This window comes from Capra hircus, chromosome 1 (assembly GCF_001704415.2).
Source record: "Capra hircus breed San Clemente chromosome 1, ASM170441v1, whole genome shotgun sequence".
Classification (NCBI taxonomy): Eukaryota; Metazoa; Chordata; class Mammalia; order Artiodactyla; family Bovidae; genus Capra; species Capra hircus.
The window spans coordinates 97084805-97105228 of record NC_030808.1 but is presented as its reverse complement, the minus strand read 5'-3'; the positions used below and the strand labels follow the sequence as shown (position 1 = coordinate 97105228).

Genomic DNA, 20424 nt, shown 5'->3' with positions numbered 1-20424 from the left:
ACGCGTGCACACATTTCCCTAGGGAGTAAGGAAATGGGGTATTAGGTGATGAATATAAGGAAAAGCCTGATAAATTTTAAAAATCATTAAATAATAGGAAATTTCTATCTTAATTCTTTATTAAAGGAATGGAGAATAACAGATTTGGGGTTTTTTTGTAATGTTAAATTTTTGGAATAAATACAGCTATGATATGAGGAATTCATAATAATAAAGTGAAGGCAATATTTTGACAACTGTAAAACTGAACACCTTTATTTCACCTCATTACAATATTTAGAGACAGATGGTTTTTCCTTTTAGATGCAAAACTTAGAATAACCTCTTTAAATTGTCCACAGTTGTTGGGTTGTTTTTTTTTTTTTTCCTCACACTTTGCCTGGCTTTAGCAGTAATAAGTCATTCAGGTTAAACTGTTAAGTGGTATATATGAATTAATAAATTTGTGAACATGAGTCTGTAATCAAAGGATTGTAGTGTCTATTGCCTCTTTGTATAAATCTTAATTTGAAAACAATTGGCCACAAACAAGTGTAATTATTTGCCATCAAATCATTAAAATGTTAGTGGCATCCTCCAAAAGAGAATTCTCTTTAATAGTTCACTGGCAGCACTGACATGTTTGGAAAGTATACATTTATATGTATTTATGTGTGTGTCTGTTTATATATATTTGCTTATATTTGTGAAATTGAACCAAAACTCATCTATAAAATACCTTAAATACTTTTTCAACCTCTAAACCCCTTGATGGTACCTGGAATCTGCCCCCTGAAACCTTTTTACCTCATGACAACTTTCAGTTAGGATACCTAGAATGACCTTTCCTTCTATACTGCTTTACTGTTTGGGTGTATTTTCTTTATAAAAAGAAATTAGTTCCTTGATTTCCTTCTTCAAGTGTTCAAATTTTGGTCCCTATTTTGTAAAATTTTTTTGAAAAATTACTCAGTTTTTCACAATGGACAGTTACTTAGAATTTAGTATCTTTTACCTGTCTAACAAAAGTAACATAATCTATGAAAGAATTTAATAGATGATAAAAATATTAATACCTGAAAAGTAATAAGACACATAGATGAAAATTACTTTAAAGTTTGTTTTTCATAGATGTTGACCTACTGGTGCAAGAGAAAAACCTGCATTAGATGACGGGCTGCAAGCTTCCCCATAACCTGGTGTCCAGTAATAATGCCTTTTAAGGCCATTGGAGACTTCTGCAAGGTACATGTGTCCATCCACCACAAACGGTTCCACATCTGTATTGTCTGATTTTAGACGGCCTGTGTGAATTAAATCTGAATATGCCTAGGATTTTTAAGAAAAACTGTATCATTAAGAAAATAGTTTATTCATTTTATAAATTTCAACATTCACATTTAGATGTGATAATTTATAGTCTGAAATATTCTGAATAACTGCTGAATTTTAAAATTTTTCAGGTATTGTTCACACTGTGTAAATTACAATCTCATAAAACTTATTTCTGCATTTTAACATTAAGGATGTTTTGTTGTCTTATGACTCACTGAGATAACAATTCTATATATATTACCAATTTTGTGGACCAGAGGTTTCAAGTCAAAATTTTCAAGTCCCAAGGTGACTCATAAATGGGGGTGGAGTGCTATTGTATATGCCCCTGAAGATCCAGTGATAGCTGGGGATCCATTTTTTAGAAAAATAAACACCCACAGATTTTGGCTTAAAATTTTGAGTTCATGGACTCCCTGAAGGTAACTGACAGATTTAGGCTGAGACCATTCCTTTAGTATTAGATGCTGGCGTAGCTGGCCACATAGTTATTTCTTCATTGTAGAATTTTCTTTGTATATCTTGTATGGATCATTGACATCTTACATAAAGGTGTCATACAAACATGTTAAACTAATTTGTCAGTAAGGCTGTGACTACTGTAGAGAAAAGGAGAAATCAGTAACAGATTCAAGTCTAGTTGCTTTCTGCTATAGCTTGTCGTTATTAGTCCAACTCAATTCAGCTTCTAGTGTTATAGAATGTGGATGTGGTGTTTTTCTGAAATCAAGCTATTTTTAAAAAAATAGTGTACATGTTATTAATCTTTTTAGTGATAGAATTCTGATTAGTCTTTTGGCAGTTTTTGAGAATTCTGACACCTTATTTTTCTTTCTATTCTAACTGAAAACTATTCCGTTATGCTGCTTTTTGTGTGTTTTGAAAGCAGTATTAAGGGATCTATACATTTACATAAGCTACATACCAAATATTTTGACAACTTGTACTGTATTTTCGAATTCTGTCTTGATTTAATTATTGGGTAGCAGATTAGAGATTGTGCCACATCAAATTTATACTGAATCAACAATTGTGATTTTTTTTTAATTAACTTTGGAGTAGAATTAGGACTGTATAATTTATCATTTTATTTATTTGTTTATTTTCCGCTGCACTAGGCCTTTGTTGCTGTGCACAGGCTTTCCCTAGTTGCAGCAAGCAGGGGCTGCTCTTCGTTGTGGTGAGCACGGTGGCTTCTCTTGTGGAGCACAGGCTGTAGGTGCACGGCCTTCAGTAGTTGTGGCACACGGGCTCAGTATTTGTTACACGGGCTCAGTATTTGTTACATGGGCTCAGTTGCTCCATGGCATGTGGGATCTTCCCAGACCAGGAATGGAACCCGTGTCCCCTGCATTGAAAGGTGGATTCTCAACCACTGAACCACCAGAAAAGTTCCTTGGTGATATTTATACTAACATGTAGTATTTGATATCTTTCACTGTTTCAACCACAGAACTTTCCAGTAGCTAATTTTTAGAATGTATGTTAAAATTTATCAAAACTGAAGTGTCTCACTGTACTTGGTAATCCTGACTAACTCATCAGTAAATAACATCTGATGCTGTAGGGAAAGCCCCAGGAAAAAACCTCAGTGAAGACAAACTTACCACACATGTAGCTTCATCAAATTTGTTTCCCCAGATGTAGATATGAGAGAGTGTAGGATTTGTTTTCATTGATTGTGAAAGTGCAACAAGTCCTTTTCCCTCTATGTTGTTGCTCACCACAGACAACCTGTGGAGAAACAAAAAGTAATAACCCTGGAAACAGTTCCACAGAGAGAATGGATGAGCTACCAACAGCATTTATTACACACATCTTACTGTGTTGTCTCAGCATTAAATGTATTCAATGTAGTAGTTAAAATACTGATCTTATAATTCCTGAAATCCAAGAAACTTTTCTAATTGGATTCTTCATGTACCTAAGTAGAGCTACCTACATTTTGGAAATTGTTTTAAACAAACTATTGTTCTACTTATTATTCAGTAAAAGTTTGGAGTGGATTGCAGACATATTTTTCAGGATAAAGTCACCTGAGCAATATTTTCTTCTTGATTCATTCTTAAAGTCATTATCATATTGAATGATTATAACTTTTCTGTTAGAATTTGGGATAAATAATATAAGTGATAAGAATTTTCTCTTTAACCTTAAGCATTCATAACTGTTATCAATCTAATTTTAAAAAGACATTCCTTTAAAAAGAAAATAGAAGATACTGAAATGTTTCCTGTAACTTAATATGTTAGTTTAGAAACTGAGTTTTCATATTTCACCATGAATCTTAAGTGGTAAGAGGTTTAAGGTTAGTGTTCTAAACAACTTTTTTTCTGTTATTTTGATTAAATGTAAAACCATACTAACGCTTTAAGAGTCCTGTTGTGTGAAGCAAGAGCATCACTGAGATAGTTTGCTCCTGCATTTTCCATTCTGTTAAAAGAAAGATCTATTACTTCCAGGGTAGTATTGCTTTTCAGAACATCGGCCAAACACTTCATTCCATCCTGAGTTATTTTATTGCTGGGAAAGGAAAAATATCTAGTTATATTTGAAAATATGAAGTGTCCTTTTATTCATAGAGATTGCAGGCTTAGAAACTTTTAAGCAGTACTTTGTATTTTAGTTAAGATTTATTTTAGTCACTCAATTTCCAAAAATGTTACTGAAAATTTGCCATAAAATGTTGCTTCTGTTCTGGTTTATGTATTTAAATTGCTCACTCCAGTTATTAGGAGATATTATATCGGTTTAAACTGAATAATAAGTGAAGCTCAGGATAAAAAGATAAAAATGGTTTTATTTCCTAATTTTTGGATTTAGTGTCTAACACAGAATCATACCTACTATGAATCTTTACATAGATTTTCCAGATTATCACTTACCAGCTTATATCAAGGTATTGTAGGCTCCTGTTCAGATACAGTGCATCACATAACTGTTTCATACCACAATTTTTTATATCATGTTTACACATGTGTAATTCAACAAGGCATTGATTTTCTTTCAACATGTGGCCTAGGTGAACTGTAGACTCTTCCTAAAAATAGATAGTCTTTTTTTCTAAAATATAATTTTAAAGCAGTACATGTTTATTTCAAGCATGGTCAGTTATTTAAGTTAGCTTTTTAAGAAGATTTTATCAGTTAAGACTGTTAGTCTACAATTTGTATTTGTTTAGCATGGCTTTTAAAAAGAAATCATTTTGTCACAAATGATACCTTTACCATCTTAGAAACAGGCAGCGGGCACTTACAAAGTGCAATGACTAAGTGATGTAAAAGAGGGGAGTTAAAAAGGCTGAGCGCCGAAGAATTGATGCTTTCTATTTGTGGTGCTGGAGAAGATTCTTGAGCATCCTTTGGACTGCAAGGAGATCAAATCAGTCAATCCTCCAGGAAATCAGCTCTCACTATTGGAAGGGCTGATGCTAAAGCTCCAGTACTTTGGCCCCCTGGTGTAAAGAGCTTGACTCACTGGAAAAGACCCTGATGCTGGGAAAGATTGAAGGCAAAAGGAGAAGGGGCAACAGAGGATAAGATGGTTGGGATAGCATCATCAACTCAATGGGCGTGAGTTTGAGCAAACTCTAAGAGATAATGAAGGAGAGGGAAGCTGGCGTGCTGCAGTCCATGGGATTGGCAGAGTCAGACACAACTTAGCAACTGAACAGCAACAACAGAAATCATTATTTTAAAAATATAGTCATCCCAGAAGGAAAACAAATCACAACAATTGGTATCATAGTTGAGCATGGCAGTCCAGTGGTTAGCAGTTGCTTTCACTACTGGGCCCAGATTCAGTTCCTGGTTGGGGAACGGAGATCCCACAAGCTACAGAATGCAGCTTATGTACAGAATGAAGTCCAGACCTCCTGGACTGCTATTCTTAGGCAGTATGCCATTATTACTTACGATTTCAGAGATGCAGTGGCTCATCACATCAATACAACAAAACAAACAAATGACAAGACAGTTCACACTGGGCTTTTATAATTCTCTAGCCCTTTATCATTTGTGTGTTCATCTTAAGCATTCTGCCCCTCAACAGGTTTACCCACTGAGAATGAGTTTATAAGAACAAAAGACAACATATTTGTTTAAATAAGCAACTTCTAAAACCATATTATAATACTCTTACCAAGAATTTAAAATTTTCCATTCAAGTTTTCATTTGTAAATGGTAGTTTACAATTCTAAAAATATAGCACATTCATGAACCTTGACATAACCCTCAAGTTAGTACCTTCATTTTATTCACATACAGCATTATTAACTGCTCACTTAGAATACATACCTGTTCACCATACAGTATGGGTCGGTTTAGGTTTAATCCTTTAATTGTTCGGTTTTGAGTTAGGACTGTAGCAAATGCTATCACACTTTGCATTCCCTAAAAACAGATAAATTCATTAAGGAAACTGACAAAAACTTTAAAAAGTAACCTCCTTAATATTTCAAAAAAAAAAAAAAAAGTAACCTCCTTAATATTTCAAGATGAATAAAACTGGGCTCTGATAAATCAAAATTGTGCTTTTAAAGGTTTAATTTCCTAGTCCTTGAATGTAGGTTGATCAAATTCAGAAAAAATCCATCTTTAACATGCACGGGGACTTTCTTAAGGATTCCTTGGATGTTTACCTCTAGGTTTGCTCCTAAATCTTCAAGATTCTGTATGATGCAGACGTCAGACGTGCGGACACACAAGTGGATCCCAGCTAGGGCTCTATGCTACTTATATTTCCTTAATGCAAACCTCCTTTTATATTCATACTAACACACTTTAAATGGGTGTTTATGGCGGCAAACCATTACTAATCACATTTTTCACAACTCCAGTTGGCCCCCTCTGCCTTTTGGAAGGGCCTGATCCTCTCGCATCTCTGTGATGGATACATACCTAGTTGTTACACCAGAAAACCTGGGCCTCTTCCACTCCACCCATCCTCTTACCTTCCTATCAGTTGATTGCCAGATCTTAGAAGCAAATCTTACAGATTCTGTCCAAAGATGTCTCTAATTAGTCCATCTCTAGCTACCACCTCACCCAGGTTCTCACCACCCACCTGAACGAGGGCAGAAACTTCCTAAAACTGTTTCACTTCTTTAAATGGGAAACATAAACCCTTCAAATAAATAGAAAGCATTTGTAAAAATAAATACATGAGTATTAAAATTACTTCCATCTCTGTCAGTCATGTTACACTTGGCGAAGCACTCTCTTAGGGTCTGCATGTTCTGGATCCCTGGCCTGGAATATTTCTGCCATGTCCCTCTTGAAGGCAGCTCTTTCTCATCCTTCACAGATGGGGCAGCTTTTTTCATCCCCTTCCTCAGGTCTTAGGCATAACCATCCTATCACACAGATGACCTCCTACCTACCCGTTATCAGAGTATTTTGCCATCTTTGTAGCACTTTGCTCTAATTTACTGATATTTTCCCAACTAAAATGTAACCTTTATAAAGGCAGAGACCATATCTGATGCACTCCTGTATCCTTAGAATCTAGGATTGTGACTATTACGTGCAGAAAATATACAGTTGACCCTAAAGGGTCAGAGGTCAGTTGTATACCTTGGTATCCATGGATTCAAGGAACCTTGACTTCTGTAGCAATTGTAATATTTACTGTTGTAAAAAGTCTGCATTTACCTGGACCCAACAGTTCAAACCCATGTTGTCGAGTCAGCTGTATATTGAATTAATGCTTTCCCCATTCCTTCCTACTGTATCTACCCACTTAAACTTTAGAGCCTATTATACCAAAGAGCCTCCTTGGCCCATCTTACTGACATCCTGTCCCAGTGATGTTGCATTAACCTTTTAACTAGGTTCCTAACAGTAGGCCTGAAGGTTTGAAGGCATGTTTGAGAAAATGAAGCCTGGACTTTGAAGACATATCAGGTCAGGTGAGGGCTTTTAGAATTGTCTTAGGTTTTATGCTATAACTACTCACTGAAAAATGTTTCCACAAATAAAAAATTTACATTATACAAATCAAGTATTTGTTTAATTAAAAGGAACATAATGTTCTTTAGAAAATCCCATGCAAGTTAAGAAGGGTAATAGATGGAAATTTAGGACGATTTTTATTACACTGGATATTCTTCCATAAAATTATTATAATCTGATTTTTACTTAAAGATTTTTTTTCTCTGATACTAGATCTTAGAGATGAGCTTAAATCATTCATAAGACTGTCATGTAGCTGGTCTCTTGACACTTCTCTGTGCTAGTTTCCAGGGAGAATGATCAAGTACGTAAGTGACTCTCTTTTTTTTTTCGTGAGTGACTCTCATAACCAGTTTAACTCACCAGATCACAGTCACCCAGATCTAATTTCTCTAAGGATGAATTAATTTGTAGCATTGCAGCAAAAAACATTCCACCCTTATTTTCAATCTTGTTTCCAGTCATTCTTAGGTGTTTCAGAGTTCTATTCTTCTGAAAAGGAAAAGAGGCAAAACTGGATTAAAATTTTAACCCAAAGAATTCTCTTCAGATTACGTTTTAGGAGACTGTATTACTATTTGCGGACTCAGTCAGTTTTTCATGGAGATTGAATAGAATATATTCCATAAAGGTAACATTCAATTTCCCTTAATAGGTAAAAATATAAAGTGTACAATTTGGGAATTCCCTGGTGGTCCAGCAATTAGGACTCCGCACACTCACTGCTGAGGGGTTCAGGTTCAGTCCCTGGTCAGGGGACTGAGATCCTGTAAGCCACATGGTACGGCCAAAAAGTACAATTCACTGGATTTTACTACATTCACAGTGTTGTGCAGCCATCACCTCTAATTTCAAAACATTCTCTTTACCCTTAAGGGAGACCCTATACCCGTTAAACACTCACTTCACATTTCCCTGTATTACTTTGAAAGTGACACAATTTCTCAGACATTTGCAAAGTTTAATTCCTTCTCATAATTCATTCTTTTGATAAATCATTCATAAAATTACAGACATTTCATTGTCCTAATGAATAAATATTTGAAACATAAGTGCACATAATTATCTTTAAAATTAAGTCAAACTTCCCTCCCCCCTGCCAAGAGTGGGAAGAAGGAAAGGATGTCCACTCTCACCACTTCTATTTTACATTGTACTGGATGGGGCTAGATAAGGCAAGAAAAAAAGGCATACAGGTTGGAAAAGAAGCAAAACTTTTTGCATATGACAATCTTTTATGTGGAAAATTCTAAGGAATCCACCAAAACAAAAAAAGACCTGTTAGAACTAATATATGAAGAAACACATCCCATGTTTCTGAATCAGAAGACAATATTCAGTTCAGCTCAGTCACTCAGTTGTGTCCAACTCTTTGCAACCCCATGAATTGCAGCACGTCAGGCCTCCCTGTCCATCACCAACTCCCGGAGTTCACTCAGACTCATGTCCATCAAGTTGGTGATGCCATCCAGCCATCTCATCCTCTGTCGTCCCCTTCTCCTCCTGCCCCCAATCCCTCCCAGCATCAGAGTCTTTTCCAGTGAGTCAACTCTTCTCATGAGGTGGCCAAAGTACTGGAGTTTCAGCTTTAGCATCATTCCTTCCAAAGAACACCCAGGACTGATCTCCTTTAGAATGGACTGGGTGGATCTCCTTGCAGTAAAAACGGCACTATTCCTCAAGTTGATCTAAAGATTTAAAGCAATCCCTCTCAAGATCCCAGTTTGTTTGTTTGCTTTGCAGAAATTGATAAACTGATCTTAAAATTCATGTGAAAATGCAGGGGACCCAGAAGAACCAATACAACGTCGAAAAGAACAAAGACGACCCACACTTTTTCAAAACTTAACTACAGGACTACAGTAGCCAAGATAGTGTGGGACTGGCCTAAGAACAGATATATAAATTAAGAGAGAGTACAGAAATAAACTCATTTATAATCGACTCTTGACAAGGATGTCAAAATCAGTGGAAAAAGAACAGTTTTAACACAAGATGTTGGGTCAACTAGATAGCCACGTGAAAAAGAATGAAATTGCTCCTACGTCACTTCATATACAAAAATTAAAATATCAAATAACTGAATGAAAGAGTCAAAAACTTAGAAGAAAGTGTAAGTGTAAATATTCATGACTAGGTCATATATGACTTTAGATATAACACTAAAAGCATAAACAACAAGAAAAACACAAAATGCATTTTACTGAACTTCCAAAATTGTGTCCTTCTAAAGATACTACTAAGAAAGTGAAAAGGCAACCTACAGAATGTCAGAAAATATTTGCAAGTTATATCCTGTAAGGGACTTGTATCCAGAAAGGGCAAAACATTTGAAAAGAGAATTATCCAAAGAAAATATAGAAATAACCACTTAGCATGTGAAAAGATGTCAACATCATTAGGAAGATGCAAATCAAAACCACAAAACCTCTTTATACCTACTGCTGCTGCTAAGTCAGCCCAACTCTGTGCGACCCCATGGATGGCAGCCCACCAGGCTCCGCCGTCCCTGGGATTCTCTAGGCAAGAACCCTGGAGTGGGTTGCCATTACCTCCTCCAATGCATGAAACTGAAAAGTGAAAGTGAAGTCGCTCAGTTGTGTCTGACTTTTAGCGATCCCATGGACTGCAGCCCACCAGGCTCCTCTGTCCATGGGATTTTCCAGGCAAGAGTACTGGAGTGGGGTGCCATTGCCTTCTCATACCCACTAGGATAGCTCAAATAAAGTATCAAGTATTGGTGAGGATATAGAGAAATCAGAATACCCATTGTCGGTGGAACATAAAAAGGGGCAACCACTTTGAAAAACAGTTTGGCAGTCATTCAAGATGTTAAATAGAGTTTCCAAATGATCCAGCAATTCCACTCCAAGGTATATACCCTAGAAAATTGGAAACATAAGTGCACAGAAAAATGTGTGCAAATATTCATAGTAGCATTATTCATTATAGTGGAAACCCAAGTACCCATCAACTAATGGATGAATGAAATGTGCGATGGAATATTACTTGGCAATAAAAAGGAATGAAGTATGTTACAACGTGGATGACACTTGAAAGCATTGAGCCAGTCAATAAAGGCCACATGTTATATGGTGATTCTATTTATGTGAAATGGCCAGAAGAGACAGAAAGTAGATATGACTGCAGGGTGCTGGAGAGAGGGAGAGAAGCATAGAGAGGGATTACTAACAGGGTCTCTCTTCTGTGGAGAGGAGGTGTTCTAACAACAGTGATAGTGGTGATGGTTGCAAAACCGTGAATATAGCTGATCATTGAACAACACAGGGGTTAGGAGCAGTGACCCTCTGCTGTTGAAAATGAGTTTATCTTCACAGTTGGCCCTCCATATCCAAGTCCTACACTCTCAGATTCGACTGACCGTGCATTGTATCGTACTGCAGCATGTATTTAGTGAAAGAAACCCATATATGAGTGGGCCCATGCAGTTCAAACCTGTGCTCTTCAAGGTGTCCACTGTATGCTAAAAAAGCCACTGAACTGATGTGAATTATGTCTTAATAAAACGATTTTTTACATTGAAGTATAGTTGATTTACAGTGTGTTAATTCCTGCTGTTCAGCAAACTGTTATATATACATTTTAAAAATATTTTCCATTATGGTTTATCCATAAAACTGTATTAAAAGTGAGTTCAAAAGTACTCATGTGATATCTAAATGTTAATGAAGTGCAACAAAAAATATACAGTTGCACAAAATTAAAATAAATTGACATTAACATCTATTTCTGTTGGTTTCAAGCTAAAATTAAAGAAATTGAAATCCCCAAATTGTTAGTTTGAGGTATACGAATGCTTACATGTAGGGCTTTAGCAATCAGTTCTCCACCTTCAGGCCCAATGTCATTAAACATAAGATTTAAGTAAATGAGATTATGTTGTTTCTAAAATAAGAGAAAAGAAGCTATTATACATGTATTACTAGAAATCAATCAAGAATATATGAGCTGCTTTTTAAGTAAAGTTGTTTACCAGCAAAGAAAATCTTTACAACCAGGAAAGTTCAAGGTCTCCAGCAAAACAAAGGATGATTAAGGAAAAACAACATTCTCATTTAAACAAATATAATTACAGGATAAAGAAAAAGACTATATTCATTTTTTTAGTTTTTTTTTTTTAATTGGAGGATAGTTGCTTTACACTGTTGTGTTAGTTTCTGCTGTGCAACAGTGTGAGTCAGCTATTAAGTATACACATATCCCTCTTGAGCCTCCCTCCCAGTATATTCATTTTTCATCAATGATTCAAAGTATGGATGTGCTTCATGTACTGAACCATAGTGTATCACTTTGCAAAAGATGACTCAAGAGGCTCTAGGTATGAGCTCTACTGAGACCATATACACAAATGTGTTTTTACTGTATTTCAAGTGTTACAGCACAGTCAAGACCCTTGACATTTTACAAAACTATGTTTTGTGTATATGTCACTAGACTAGGTGATTTCACCATAAACAGATCTCAGAACATGGTGGCTATGATTTTTGCAGTGTTTTGATTTGTGGTTGTTGAAAATAACTTGGTGGTTTTTTTTTTTTAATCTTCACTCCATCCTTATATTCTGTGCCATTTCATGGATATGCAAATTTTAAGATCTTTTTTGGCTCAGTAGAGACACTTGCAGCACACGAGAATGGGACAAATAGCTAAGAAATTAAAAAGCCAATTTAAGGGAAGAATAACATGATATATGCTGCTTTAAACATTTTAACTGAAAATACAGACACACACATGTATATGTCAATCTTCTGAGGTTGAAACAACCTTTTCTTTAAGGACACCTGTTCTTATTGGTGGACCACACTACCTTTCTTAAATAAAATGCAACCATAAAGCAGCATTTCAGTTTGGGTATCTTGAAAGTGAAGTCTACAATAAAGGGTTAGTTTAGCAGGCTAGGGCTGCTGAAACCCTGCACATTCCAAAGAAAAAACTGGTTCTTAACTTGGTCCTGGAAGAAAAAAAAAGAACAAAGAACATTTTGCAGTAAAATACCTGGAGCAGTTTTGCAGCATAGTACGCGCCAACATCACTTAGGAGGTTGTATCTAACATCCAAACCTGAAGAATACAGATGAATAGAAGCTGATATTCCTCCTAACGAATATTTAATCAGCAGAATGAGAACAGGAAGGAAGGATTCTTAAGGAGACATACCATTAATATATGAATTATTCTTTAAAACTCTGCAAAGAATCCAGAAATCTTCACCTGTTACTCTTTCTCCTGATAGTGAGCGACTGTTACCAGCAATATTTAATGTGATTCCTACCGATCTGTTAAAATATTAAAAGGAAATCCAGTAAAGGAAAAATATTTTTCCTTCATGTTTAGTGACATCACTGGATAGATTTACTGGAACCAAGTACCACAGTACAGATTTTTATTAAGTGTAACTTAAAACTACTGAATATATACTACAGCTTTTGAAAAGCACTTTAATATATGCATAATTTAATTTTTCAAGCACAGAAAAAGTATTCCTACTTGATAGGTAATGACATTGAAGAATGTCATTCAATGATTTGCATAAATAAACCCAGCTCACAGGAGTTAATGACCAGTCTGAAACTCAGACTTGGAGAATGCTGGTCTAGTGCTTTGTTTTTTTACTAAACTACCTCCAAGACCTGTGTCAGTCATCTATGCTGAATCAAAAAAGCATGTCCATTTCATCTAGCATTTGCAAATGGCTTTCAAATCACTCAGTATTCCAAGAGTTTTCACACAGATGAGTATCAGTGACTGTTCTGATGTAATCAAGTATATGTCTTCCTTACCCTTTTTCAATTTCTTCATCCACTTCTTGGAGTATTTGCAATATAAAAGGTTTAATTTCCTTGGACTTTTCCATACATAAGTCATTATAATATTCCTGGAGACCACCAATAGATGCTGAAACTTTTGAAAAATAAATGCAATACTTTTCATCACATATAAATTATCCCAGGAGCTTCCTCCCACCAAAATTAGATTTCTTTCAAAGATACAAATGTGTGTGTGTGTAGAGTTAGGGGTGAGGAGAAGAAAAGGGAGAATAGAGAAAGTAAAATAAGGAATGGGAGAAAAGAAAAATGCTGTTTAGAGAACTAGGGCCATAGAAGTACCCACTGAGGATGGGCAGACACTTAACTTGGAAGTGACACAAAAGGAGAACTAACTTCTGTTAAGTAACAGGCCTGGCAGCTGAGGAAAATGACGTCCAGAAAAATTAAGTATTTTGCCTGAAATCATACAGCAGAGTATTGAATCAAACTTGACTCAAAGCCTCTTCCATTCTGCCATAGTGGATTAGGGTAACTCATGTTTGCTTATAATGGCTTCAGGTAAAGACAGTTTTATCATAGAGTCTAAACTCAAAAGGGATCTGATAAATCAAGTCCAACAGGCTTCTTGAAGACCTTCTATACCCTGTTAGTTGATAGCATCTTTGAATACAGCTCTGTCTGTTCTTCCTAAAAGAACAGGTCTCCAAGTTGAGACCTCACTCATAGAAGTGCTTTACCTGCCATTGTCTTCTATTTCCTCTTTCTAAAGGTGATTTTTCCCTGTCAGTCACTAATAGGGAAGACAGACAAAACAGGAGTTGAAGTCTTCTTCCTCTGTTACACCTGCAGCAGCATCTTTCCTTGATGCATCATCTTATTATTTTTGATACTACTTTTTAAAAAAATTTTTATTGTAGTTGATCGACAGTGTTGTGTTAGTTTTAGGTGTACAGAAAAGTGAATCAGTTATACATAAATATTGTATATTGTGTAGTGTGTTAGTTGCTCAGTCCTGTCCGACTCTGTGACCCCATGGACTGAGCCCACCAGGCTCCGCTATCCATGGGATTTCCCAGGCAAGAATACTGGAGTAGATTGCCATTCCCTTCTCCAGGGGATCTTCCCGACCCAGGGATTGAACCTGAGTCTCTTGCATTGCAGGCAGATTCTTTACTATCAGAGCCACCAGGGAAGGCCACATACACATACATACATCCACTCTTTTTTTAGGTTCTTATGCTTCAGTCACTGGTTCATTTCTGGCTCGAAGAGGTACTGGTTGCTTTGGGCTTCCCTTGTGGCTCAGCTGGTAAAGAATACGCCTGCAATGTGGGAGACCTGGGTTCGATCCCTGGGTTGGGAAGATCCCCTAGAGAATGGAAAGGCTACCCACTCCAGTATTTTGGCCTGGAGAATTCCATGGACTGCATAGTCCACAGGCTCGCAAAGAGTCAGACATGACTGAGCAACTTTCACTTCACTTCACCCATATAATTCACGACAGTGTATCAAGTAGAGTAGGTCCTTATTTTATAAATAGAAATGTGTATATATCAGTCCCAATCTCCCAATATATCCCTTCTCCCCTCCCGTTTGTTATTATTTTAAAAGCATCTTTTTCCAGGCCCAGACTTTCTAGGGTAGAAGGTATGCTGACACTTTTCTTACAAGCACATACCATTCCCTGTCTCTTTTCTGTCTTAGCTTTTGTGCTTGTATGTCTCTTAAAGAGAGCTTAGTATTCTCACTACTCAACCACCCTGAGATCTTGAGGATCCAGTTTCTCTAAGTCTCTTCCTCTCAAAAACGTTCCTTCATGAGTGGATTTCTGCACTATATGAACTAAAGAGTTTGCTAAACAAATATGCAAAACAAGATTAAAGAGAAAGAACATTATGTTAAAAGTGAATGCAAATAATCTTTTCTTACAGTTTTTTAAAAATAAACTTAAAAAAAAATAAATTTAGGGGAATTCCCTAGTAGTCCAGTAGGTAGAACTCTGTGCTTTCACTGCCAAGAGTCCTGGTTCAATGCCTGGTTGGGGAACTAAGATCCTGCAGCTGCATGGTATGGCCTAAATAAATAAATAAATAAATTTAACCTACGTTTATCTCAAATAACTTGGAAGTTTCAGTATCAAAAAGAAAATAAACATTGATCAGCAATCTCATTGCCAAAGAACCACTGCAACTGAGGTCTGGGAGTGTTCCCTATTATTTTTCTTTTTCTATATCCTTTTCCTATTCAGTTAACATTATGAGCATCTTTCCCATTTCATTAGCTACCCTCTGAAAAATTTTAACAGCATAATTGTACATAAGAAATCTTCACTTACTGAGCATAAAATAATAAGGACCTACTGTATTGCACAGGGAAATATATTCACTATCTTGTAATAACCTATAATGGAAAATAATCTACAAAAGTACATATATATTCTGTATAACTAAATCACTGTGCTGTATACCTGAAACTAACACTATTGTAAATCAACTATACTCCAATTTAAAAATAATTTTTTAAGAAATCTTTCACTTATTTTAGGACTTATTTATATTTAAATAATACTTTATTTCATGTATTAAATAATACTTTAGCACAGTATTTCCCAAACTGTTGTGTGGAATACTAATCTACTGCATGATCAAAGATACTGTAAATAGAATGGAGTTTATCCTAAAATAAATTTGAGAAATGATGAGTTAAATAATGCTAAACAGATTCCTATCTACAGTAATTCTCGGGACATTTAAAACTCTCAGGTACACAAGGACTCCTCAAGTTGTTGAGCCCGGAGGGGAAGGAGGATAAAAATGCTCCTAGACTTAGGACTTAGGAGACCATGGTTCACATGGAATACAATCCAAAAAATGCTCCCTTAGCATCCTGAACAGAAAATAAAACAAGTAGACCTCAAACGAACTGGGCTCCCACTGGGTTCCCTCTGCTCTGGCTCCTACCTTCCTTGGTATTAAAAATGTTAAACAAAATCTCAGAAATGGAGACCCAACTGAAACAGAGGTAATTATCTGGTGTTTGTTAAAAATGCAACGCAGGAGACACAGATCCAAAAAACACCTGAACTGTGTTCCACCAGACTACAAAGTGGTGGCGATTTACAAAGGCAAAAAACCCAGAAGTTACATAAATGGTTCATAAAGAATTGGGATTGGGGTTTGAGCTGGCAAGAAGTTAGGTTGCTTGTTAAGCAAGGAATGACTGGGAGTCTGAAATGATTACAAAGTTGCAATGGTGGGAAGAAATTTGAAACTATAAGGATGTAGCTAGCAGCTCCTATTTTGAAAACAGCTAGTAGTGTCCTTGAGTCTGACACTGTGCTGTATAGACCCAATGGACTGTAGACCACTAGGCTCCTCTGTCATGGGATTTTCCAGGCAAGAATACTGGAGTGGGTTGCCATTCCCTTCTCCGGGGGATCTTCCCTACCCAGGGATAGAACCCAAGTCGCCCACATTGCAGGTGGATTCTTTGTCATCTCAGCCACTAGAGAAGCCCAACAAAACTGGAGTGGGTAGCCTATTCTTTTTCTAGGGGACCTTCCTGACCCAGGAATTGAACTGGGGTCTCCTGCATTGCAAGCAGATTCTTTACCAGCTGAGCTACCAGGGAAGCCAATTCAAGTTCTCAGTGATGAAGGAATGCATCTGAAATCATATCCACAACAGCCACCCAGCTCCATTTTGCATGCCTGAACCACAGTTACTCCATTTTGATTTTTAAATAGCTTTAAATATGTCATCAAAGAGAAGAGAAGGCTGCCTTGAGAATTTCTCAGGTTCATTGCCTGCCCTCAGCTGGCAGAACTATATCCAGGACATGCAAACAGATGTAGACTTACAAGTCATGTTTATGTGAAGGCATGAAGGAATCTTAGATTACAGGCCAGACAAAGCCAAAGAATATGTATATTTAACTACCTGGCCATGGATTTAAAGTATTTTGAGCATCAGTTATATTTTTCTGCTACTCTCTCTCTTATTTAAATTTCACCCAAGTATGTCAGGATTCTATGGCACCAACAATTTATTTCCTATACTGTATTCATATTAGAAAATAATAAACTGGTTTTCAAATCGAAAAAAAAGCTAGGAATAACCAATTCTACAAGAAAATGTCGAGAATTTGACCTAGATTCATTTTTAATCCACACCTGACTCTTGAATTCCAAATAATCTTTACCTAATATCCCGTTTAAACATTACTTCAGTTCAGTCGCTCAGTCGTGTCCGACTCTTTGCGACCCCATGAATCGCAGCACGCCAGGCCTCCCTGTCCATCACCAACTCCCGGAGTTCACCCAAACTCATGTCCATCGAGTCGGTAATGCCATCCAGCCATCTCATCCCCTGTCGTCCCCTTCTCCTCCTGCCCCCAATCCCTCCCAGCATCAGGGTCTTTTCCAATGAGTCAGCTCTTCGCATGAGGTGGCCAAAGTACCGGAGTTTCACCTTTAGCATCAGTCCTTCCAAAGAAATCCCAGGGCTGATCTCCTTTAGAATGGACTGGCTGGATCTCCTTGCAGTCCAAGGGACTCTCAAGAGTTTTCTCCAACACCACAATTCAAAAGCATCAATTCTTCGGCGCTCAGTTTTCTTCATAGTCCAACTCTCACATCCATACATAACCACTGGAAAAACCATAGCCTTGACTAGACGGACCTTTGTTGGCAAAGTAATGTCTGCTTTTTAATATGCTATCTAGGTTGGTCATACCTTTTCTTCCGAGGAGTAAGCGTCTTTTAATTTCATGGCTGCAGTCACCATCTGCAGTGATTTTGAAGCCCCCAAAAAATAAAAATAAGGGCTTATTTTGGAGGTGGTTACCCTCTTCTATGGTGGCTCAGAGGGTAAAGCGTCTGCCTGCAATGCAGGAGACCTGGGTTCAATTCCTGGGTCAGGAAGATTCCCCTGGAGAAGGAAAAGGCAACCCACTCTGGTACTCTTGCCTATAAAATCCCATGGATGGAGAAGCCTGGTAGGCTACAGTCCATAGGGTTGCAAAGAGTTGGACAGGACTGAGCGACTTCACTTTCACTTTAACCTTCACCCTCTTCTATTGAAACAGTCAAGTGCTGGGAGATTGAGGACTGAGGGGTCAGTCAGATTGGGTGCTAATCCGGAAGGGCTGTGTGATGTCAAACAATTTACTGAAATTCTATCTTAAATTTCCTTTTATGCTAAAAGCAGAGCATGTCAATGCCCACCTCACAATGCTGTGTGGAATATGTAAGGCCTGTGGCACAATTCCCTATCTACAAGCACACAAGCATCCTAAATGGAAATTGTGAAGGGAGACTGGTGTACACTTTCCGCTTAACATGAGAGTGAAAGCGAGTCACTCAGTCGTGTCCGATTCCTTGTGACCCCATGGGCTGTACCCTGCCAGGCTCTTCTTTCCATGGAGTTCTCCGGGCAAGAATGCTTAACATGCTACCAGATAATTCACGGGTGCAGAAATACTTAAAACCGTGCAGGCGTGAACGTGCAAAGAGTGGTCTCCAGAGCCTCTAGCCCACCTGGGCCCTGTTCTCTGGAGACTTCACAAAAAAGGGGCCCAAGTAGTGCATGGAGACAGAGAACGCGACACACACACTTGAATTCAGGACAACCCACCGCGAGAACCGCGCACCCACCGCGGGAGCTTGGGGCTGCCCTCTCAACCACGTTTGGGGGCGCCCCGAAGTTCCGGGCTCAGCTGGGGTTCCTAGGGGCCCTCTCCCGCCGGGCAACCTCTGGCCCCAAGTCTGCTCGGAGGACTCGGCCTGGCCATGACGCCCCTCGCGCGTTTCCTCCGGGCTAGGCTGGCGCCGAAGGGACCCCTGTTTCTTACCACTACCGTCTGCCGCAGCCCAGGCCAGAGTCGGGGTCCTAGAGGGAGCGGGAAGTGGGGACCCGGACGCCGGCCCGGCCTGCTTCTGGCTGAGCTCCATGCTCCTTACATCCGGCCGGCAGCGGCAGCGTTGTCATGACAACCACGCGCGTGCTCCTGCTCCGCCTGCTGCAGCCGAAGAGCTGCAAGAGGTGTGGCCCCACCTCGCGATCATAAGCGCCCATGCTGTGCGAACCTCTGCCATTACCCCCTCGGTCCCGGAGGCCTGGCTGGGCAGGTAGTGACCGCCGATGCTGTGGAGACTCCTTGTTCACCATCTGAGTCCTAGTCCCGTGCGTGGGTTAAAGACACACGGAGGCAGGGCATCCCGGTTCTTTTGCAGAGAGAAGTTCTCCAGGTTTAGGGGGCATGGCTGATAAACTAAGGGCCGGGGATACAAAGATGATTATGACACAGACCGCTCCCCAAGTTGTGCTCATACCTGCAGAGGGTAGGTGCAAAAGCTGAGTTGCCCACCACAGCTAGGACGGACGGAGGTAAGGGAACTTAAAGGGGCTAGTTGATCAATTTTGTGGAGGGGCCGGGCCATCAGGGAGGGCTTCTTGGAGGAGGTATCGTCCTGACCCGTCCAGGTGAACTTGCCAGAGGACGGAACTGCTTTGTGCGTTTTGGAGATGAGCATGAACTTAGGGCTACCCAGATGAACAGACTGGGTGTGTTTTAGAGGCGAAGCAATTCAGACCGGATCCACGTGGAGTCCTGTGCATCCTCTGAGAAGCACAGCTGTTATGGGGCAGTGAGCCCTCAGATTGGGAACAGCTGATGGAGGGTGGCGCTAGTAGTTGAAAAAAACAAACAAACAAACAAAAAAAACCCGCCTGCCAATGCTGGAGACACAAGAGAGGCGGGTTTGATCCTTGGGTCGGAAGATCCCCTGGAAAAGGAAATGGCAACCCACTCTAGTATTCTGGCCTGGAGAATCCCATAGACAGAGGAGCCTGGCGGGCTAGTTCATAAGGTCGCACAGGGCCAGACACGACTGAAGTGACTTTGCACACGCCCAGGGGAGAAGAGGTCTGAAACATCTCAGGAGTTTGAGTGAGGAGACGGAACCCAGCGTTAGTTACCACGTAAACGGGTCAGGATTTGGTACTTGGGCCTGGGGGAGAGGAGACAAGGAAGGAAGAAAGGAAGGCCTTCTGTCCGGGGTTGCCACAGGTCAAAGAGATGGAAGTGAAAGGGCCTTGCAGGCGACTCTGGAGACATAGACTCCTTGTCTGAAAAATGTGCGAGGAAGATCCTCAAGGTAAAAACAGGTCATTTATGAAGTTTATTGTTTTCAAAGGTGAACAAGAAAATATCTGAATCCTCTCTCCCTCCCACTACCCAGCCAGGCATTTCCAGACCATACTCCATTGCCAAGAAATTGTGCCAGGCAAGGCAGAGGTCTCTTGAAACACTGTAACCCACAGATTTTAAGCATCACTGCAGGTAGTTCTTCAGATTAAACATGATGATAG

At 38.9% G+C, this 20424-nt stretch overlaps 1 protein-coding gene across 1 annotated transcript; it reads right to left on the bottom strand.

Annotated features, from left to right (window-relative positions):
• LRRC34 (leucine rich repeat containing 34) lies at positions 228–19004 on the bottom strand. Its single transcript, XM_018050256.1, has 11 exons — positions 18591–19004; positions 13067–13209; positions 12444–12562; positions 12283–12347; positions 11089–11172; positions 7630–7758; positions 5611–5706; positions 4200–4354; positions 3682–3837; positions 2922–3048; positions 228–1308 (listed from the first exon to the last, which is right to left on the bottom strand). Exons 1-11 carry the CDS (start codon positions 19002–19004, stop codon positions 1105–1107), a joined length of 1692 nt encoding a protein of 563 aa, XP_017905745.1. The 3' UTR covers positions 228–1104.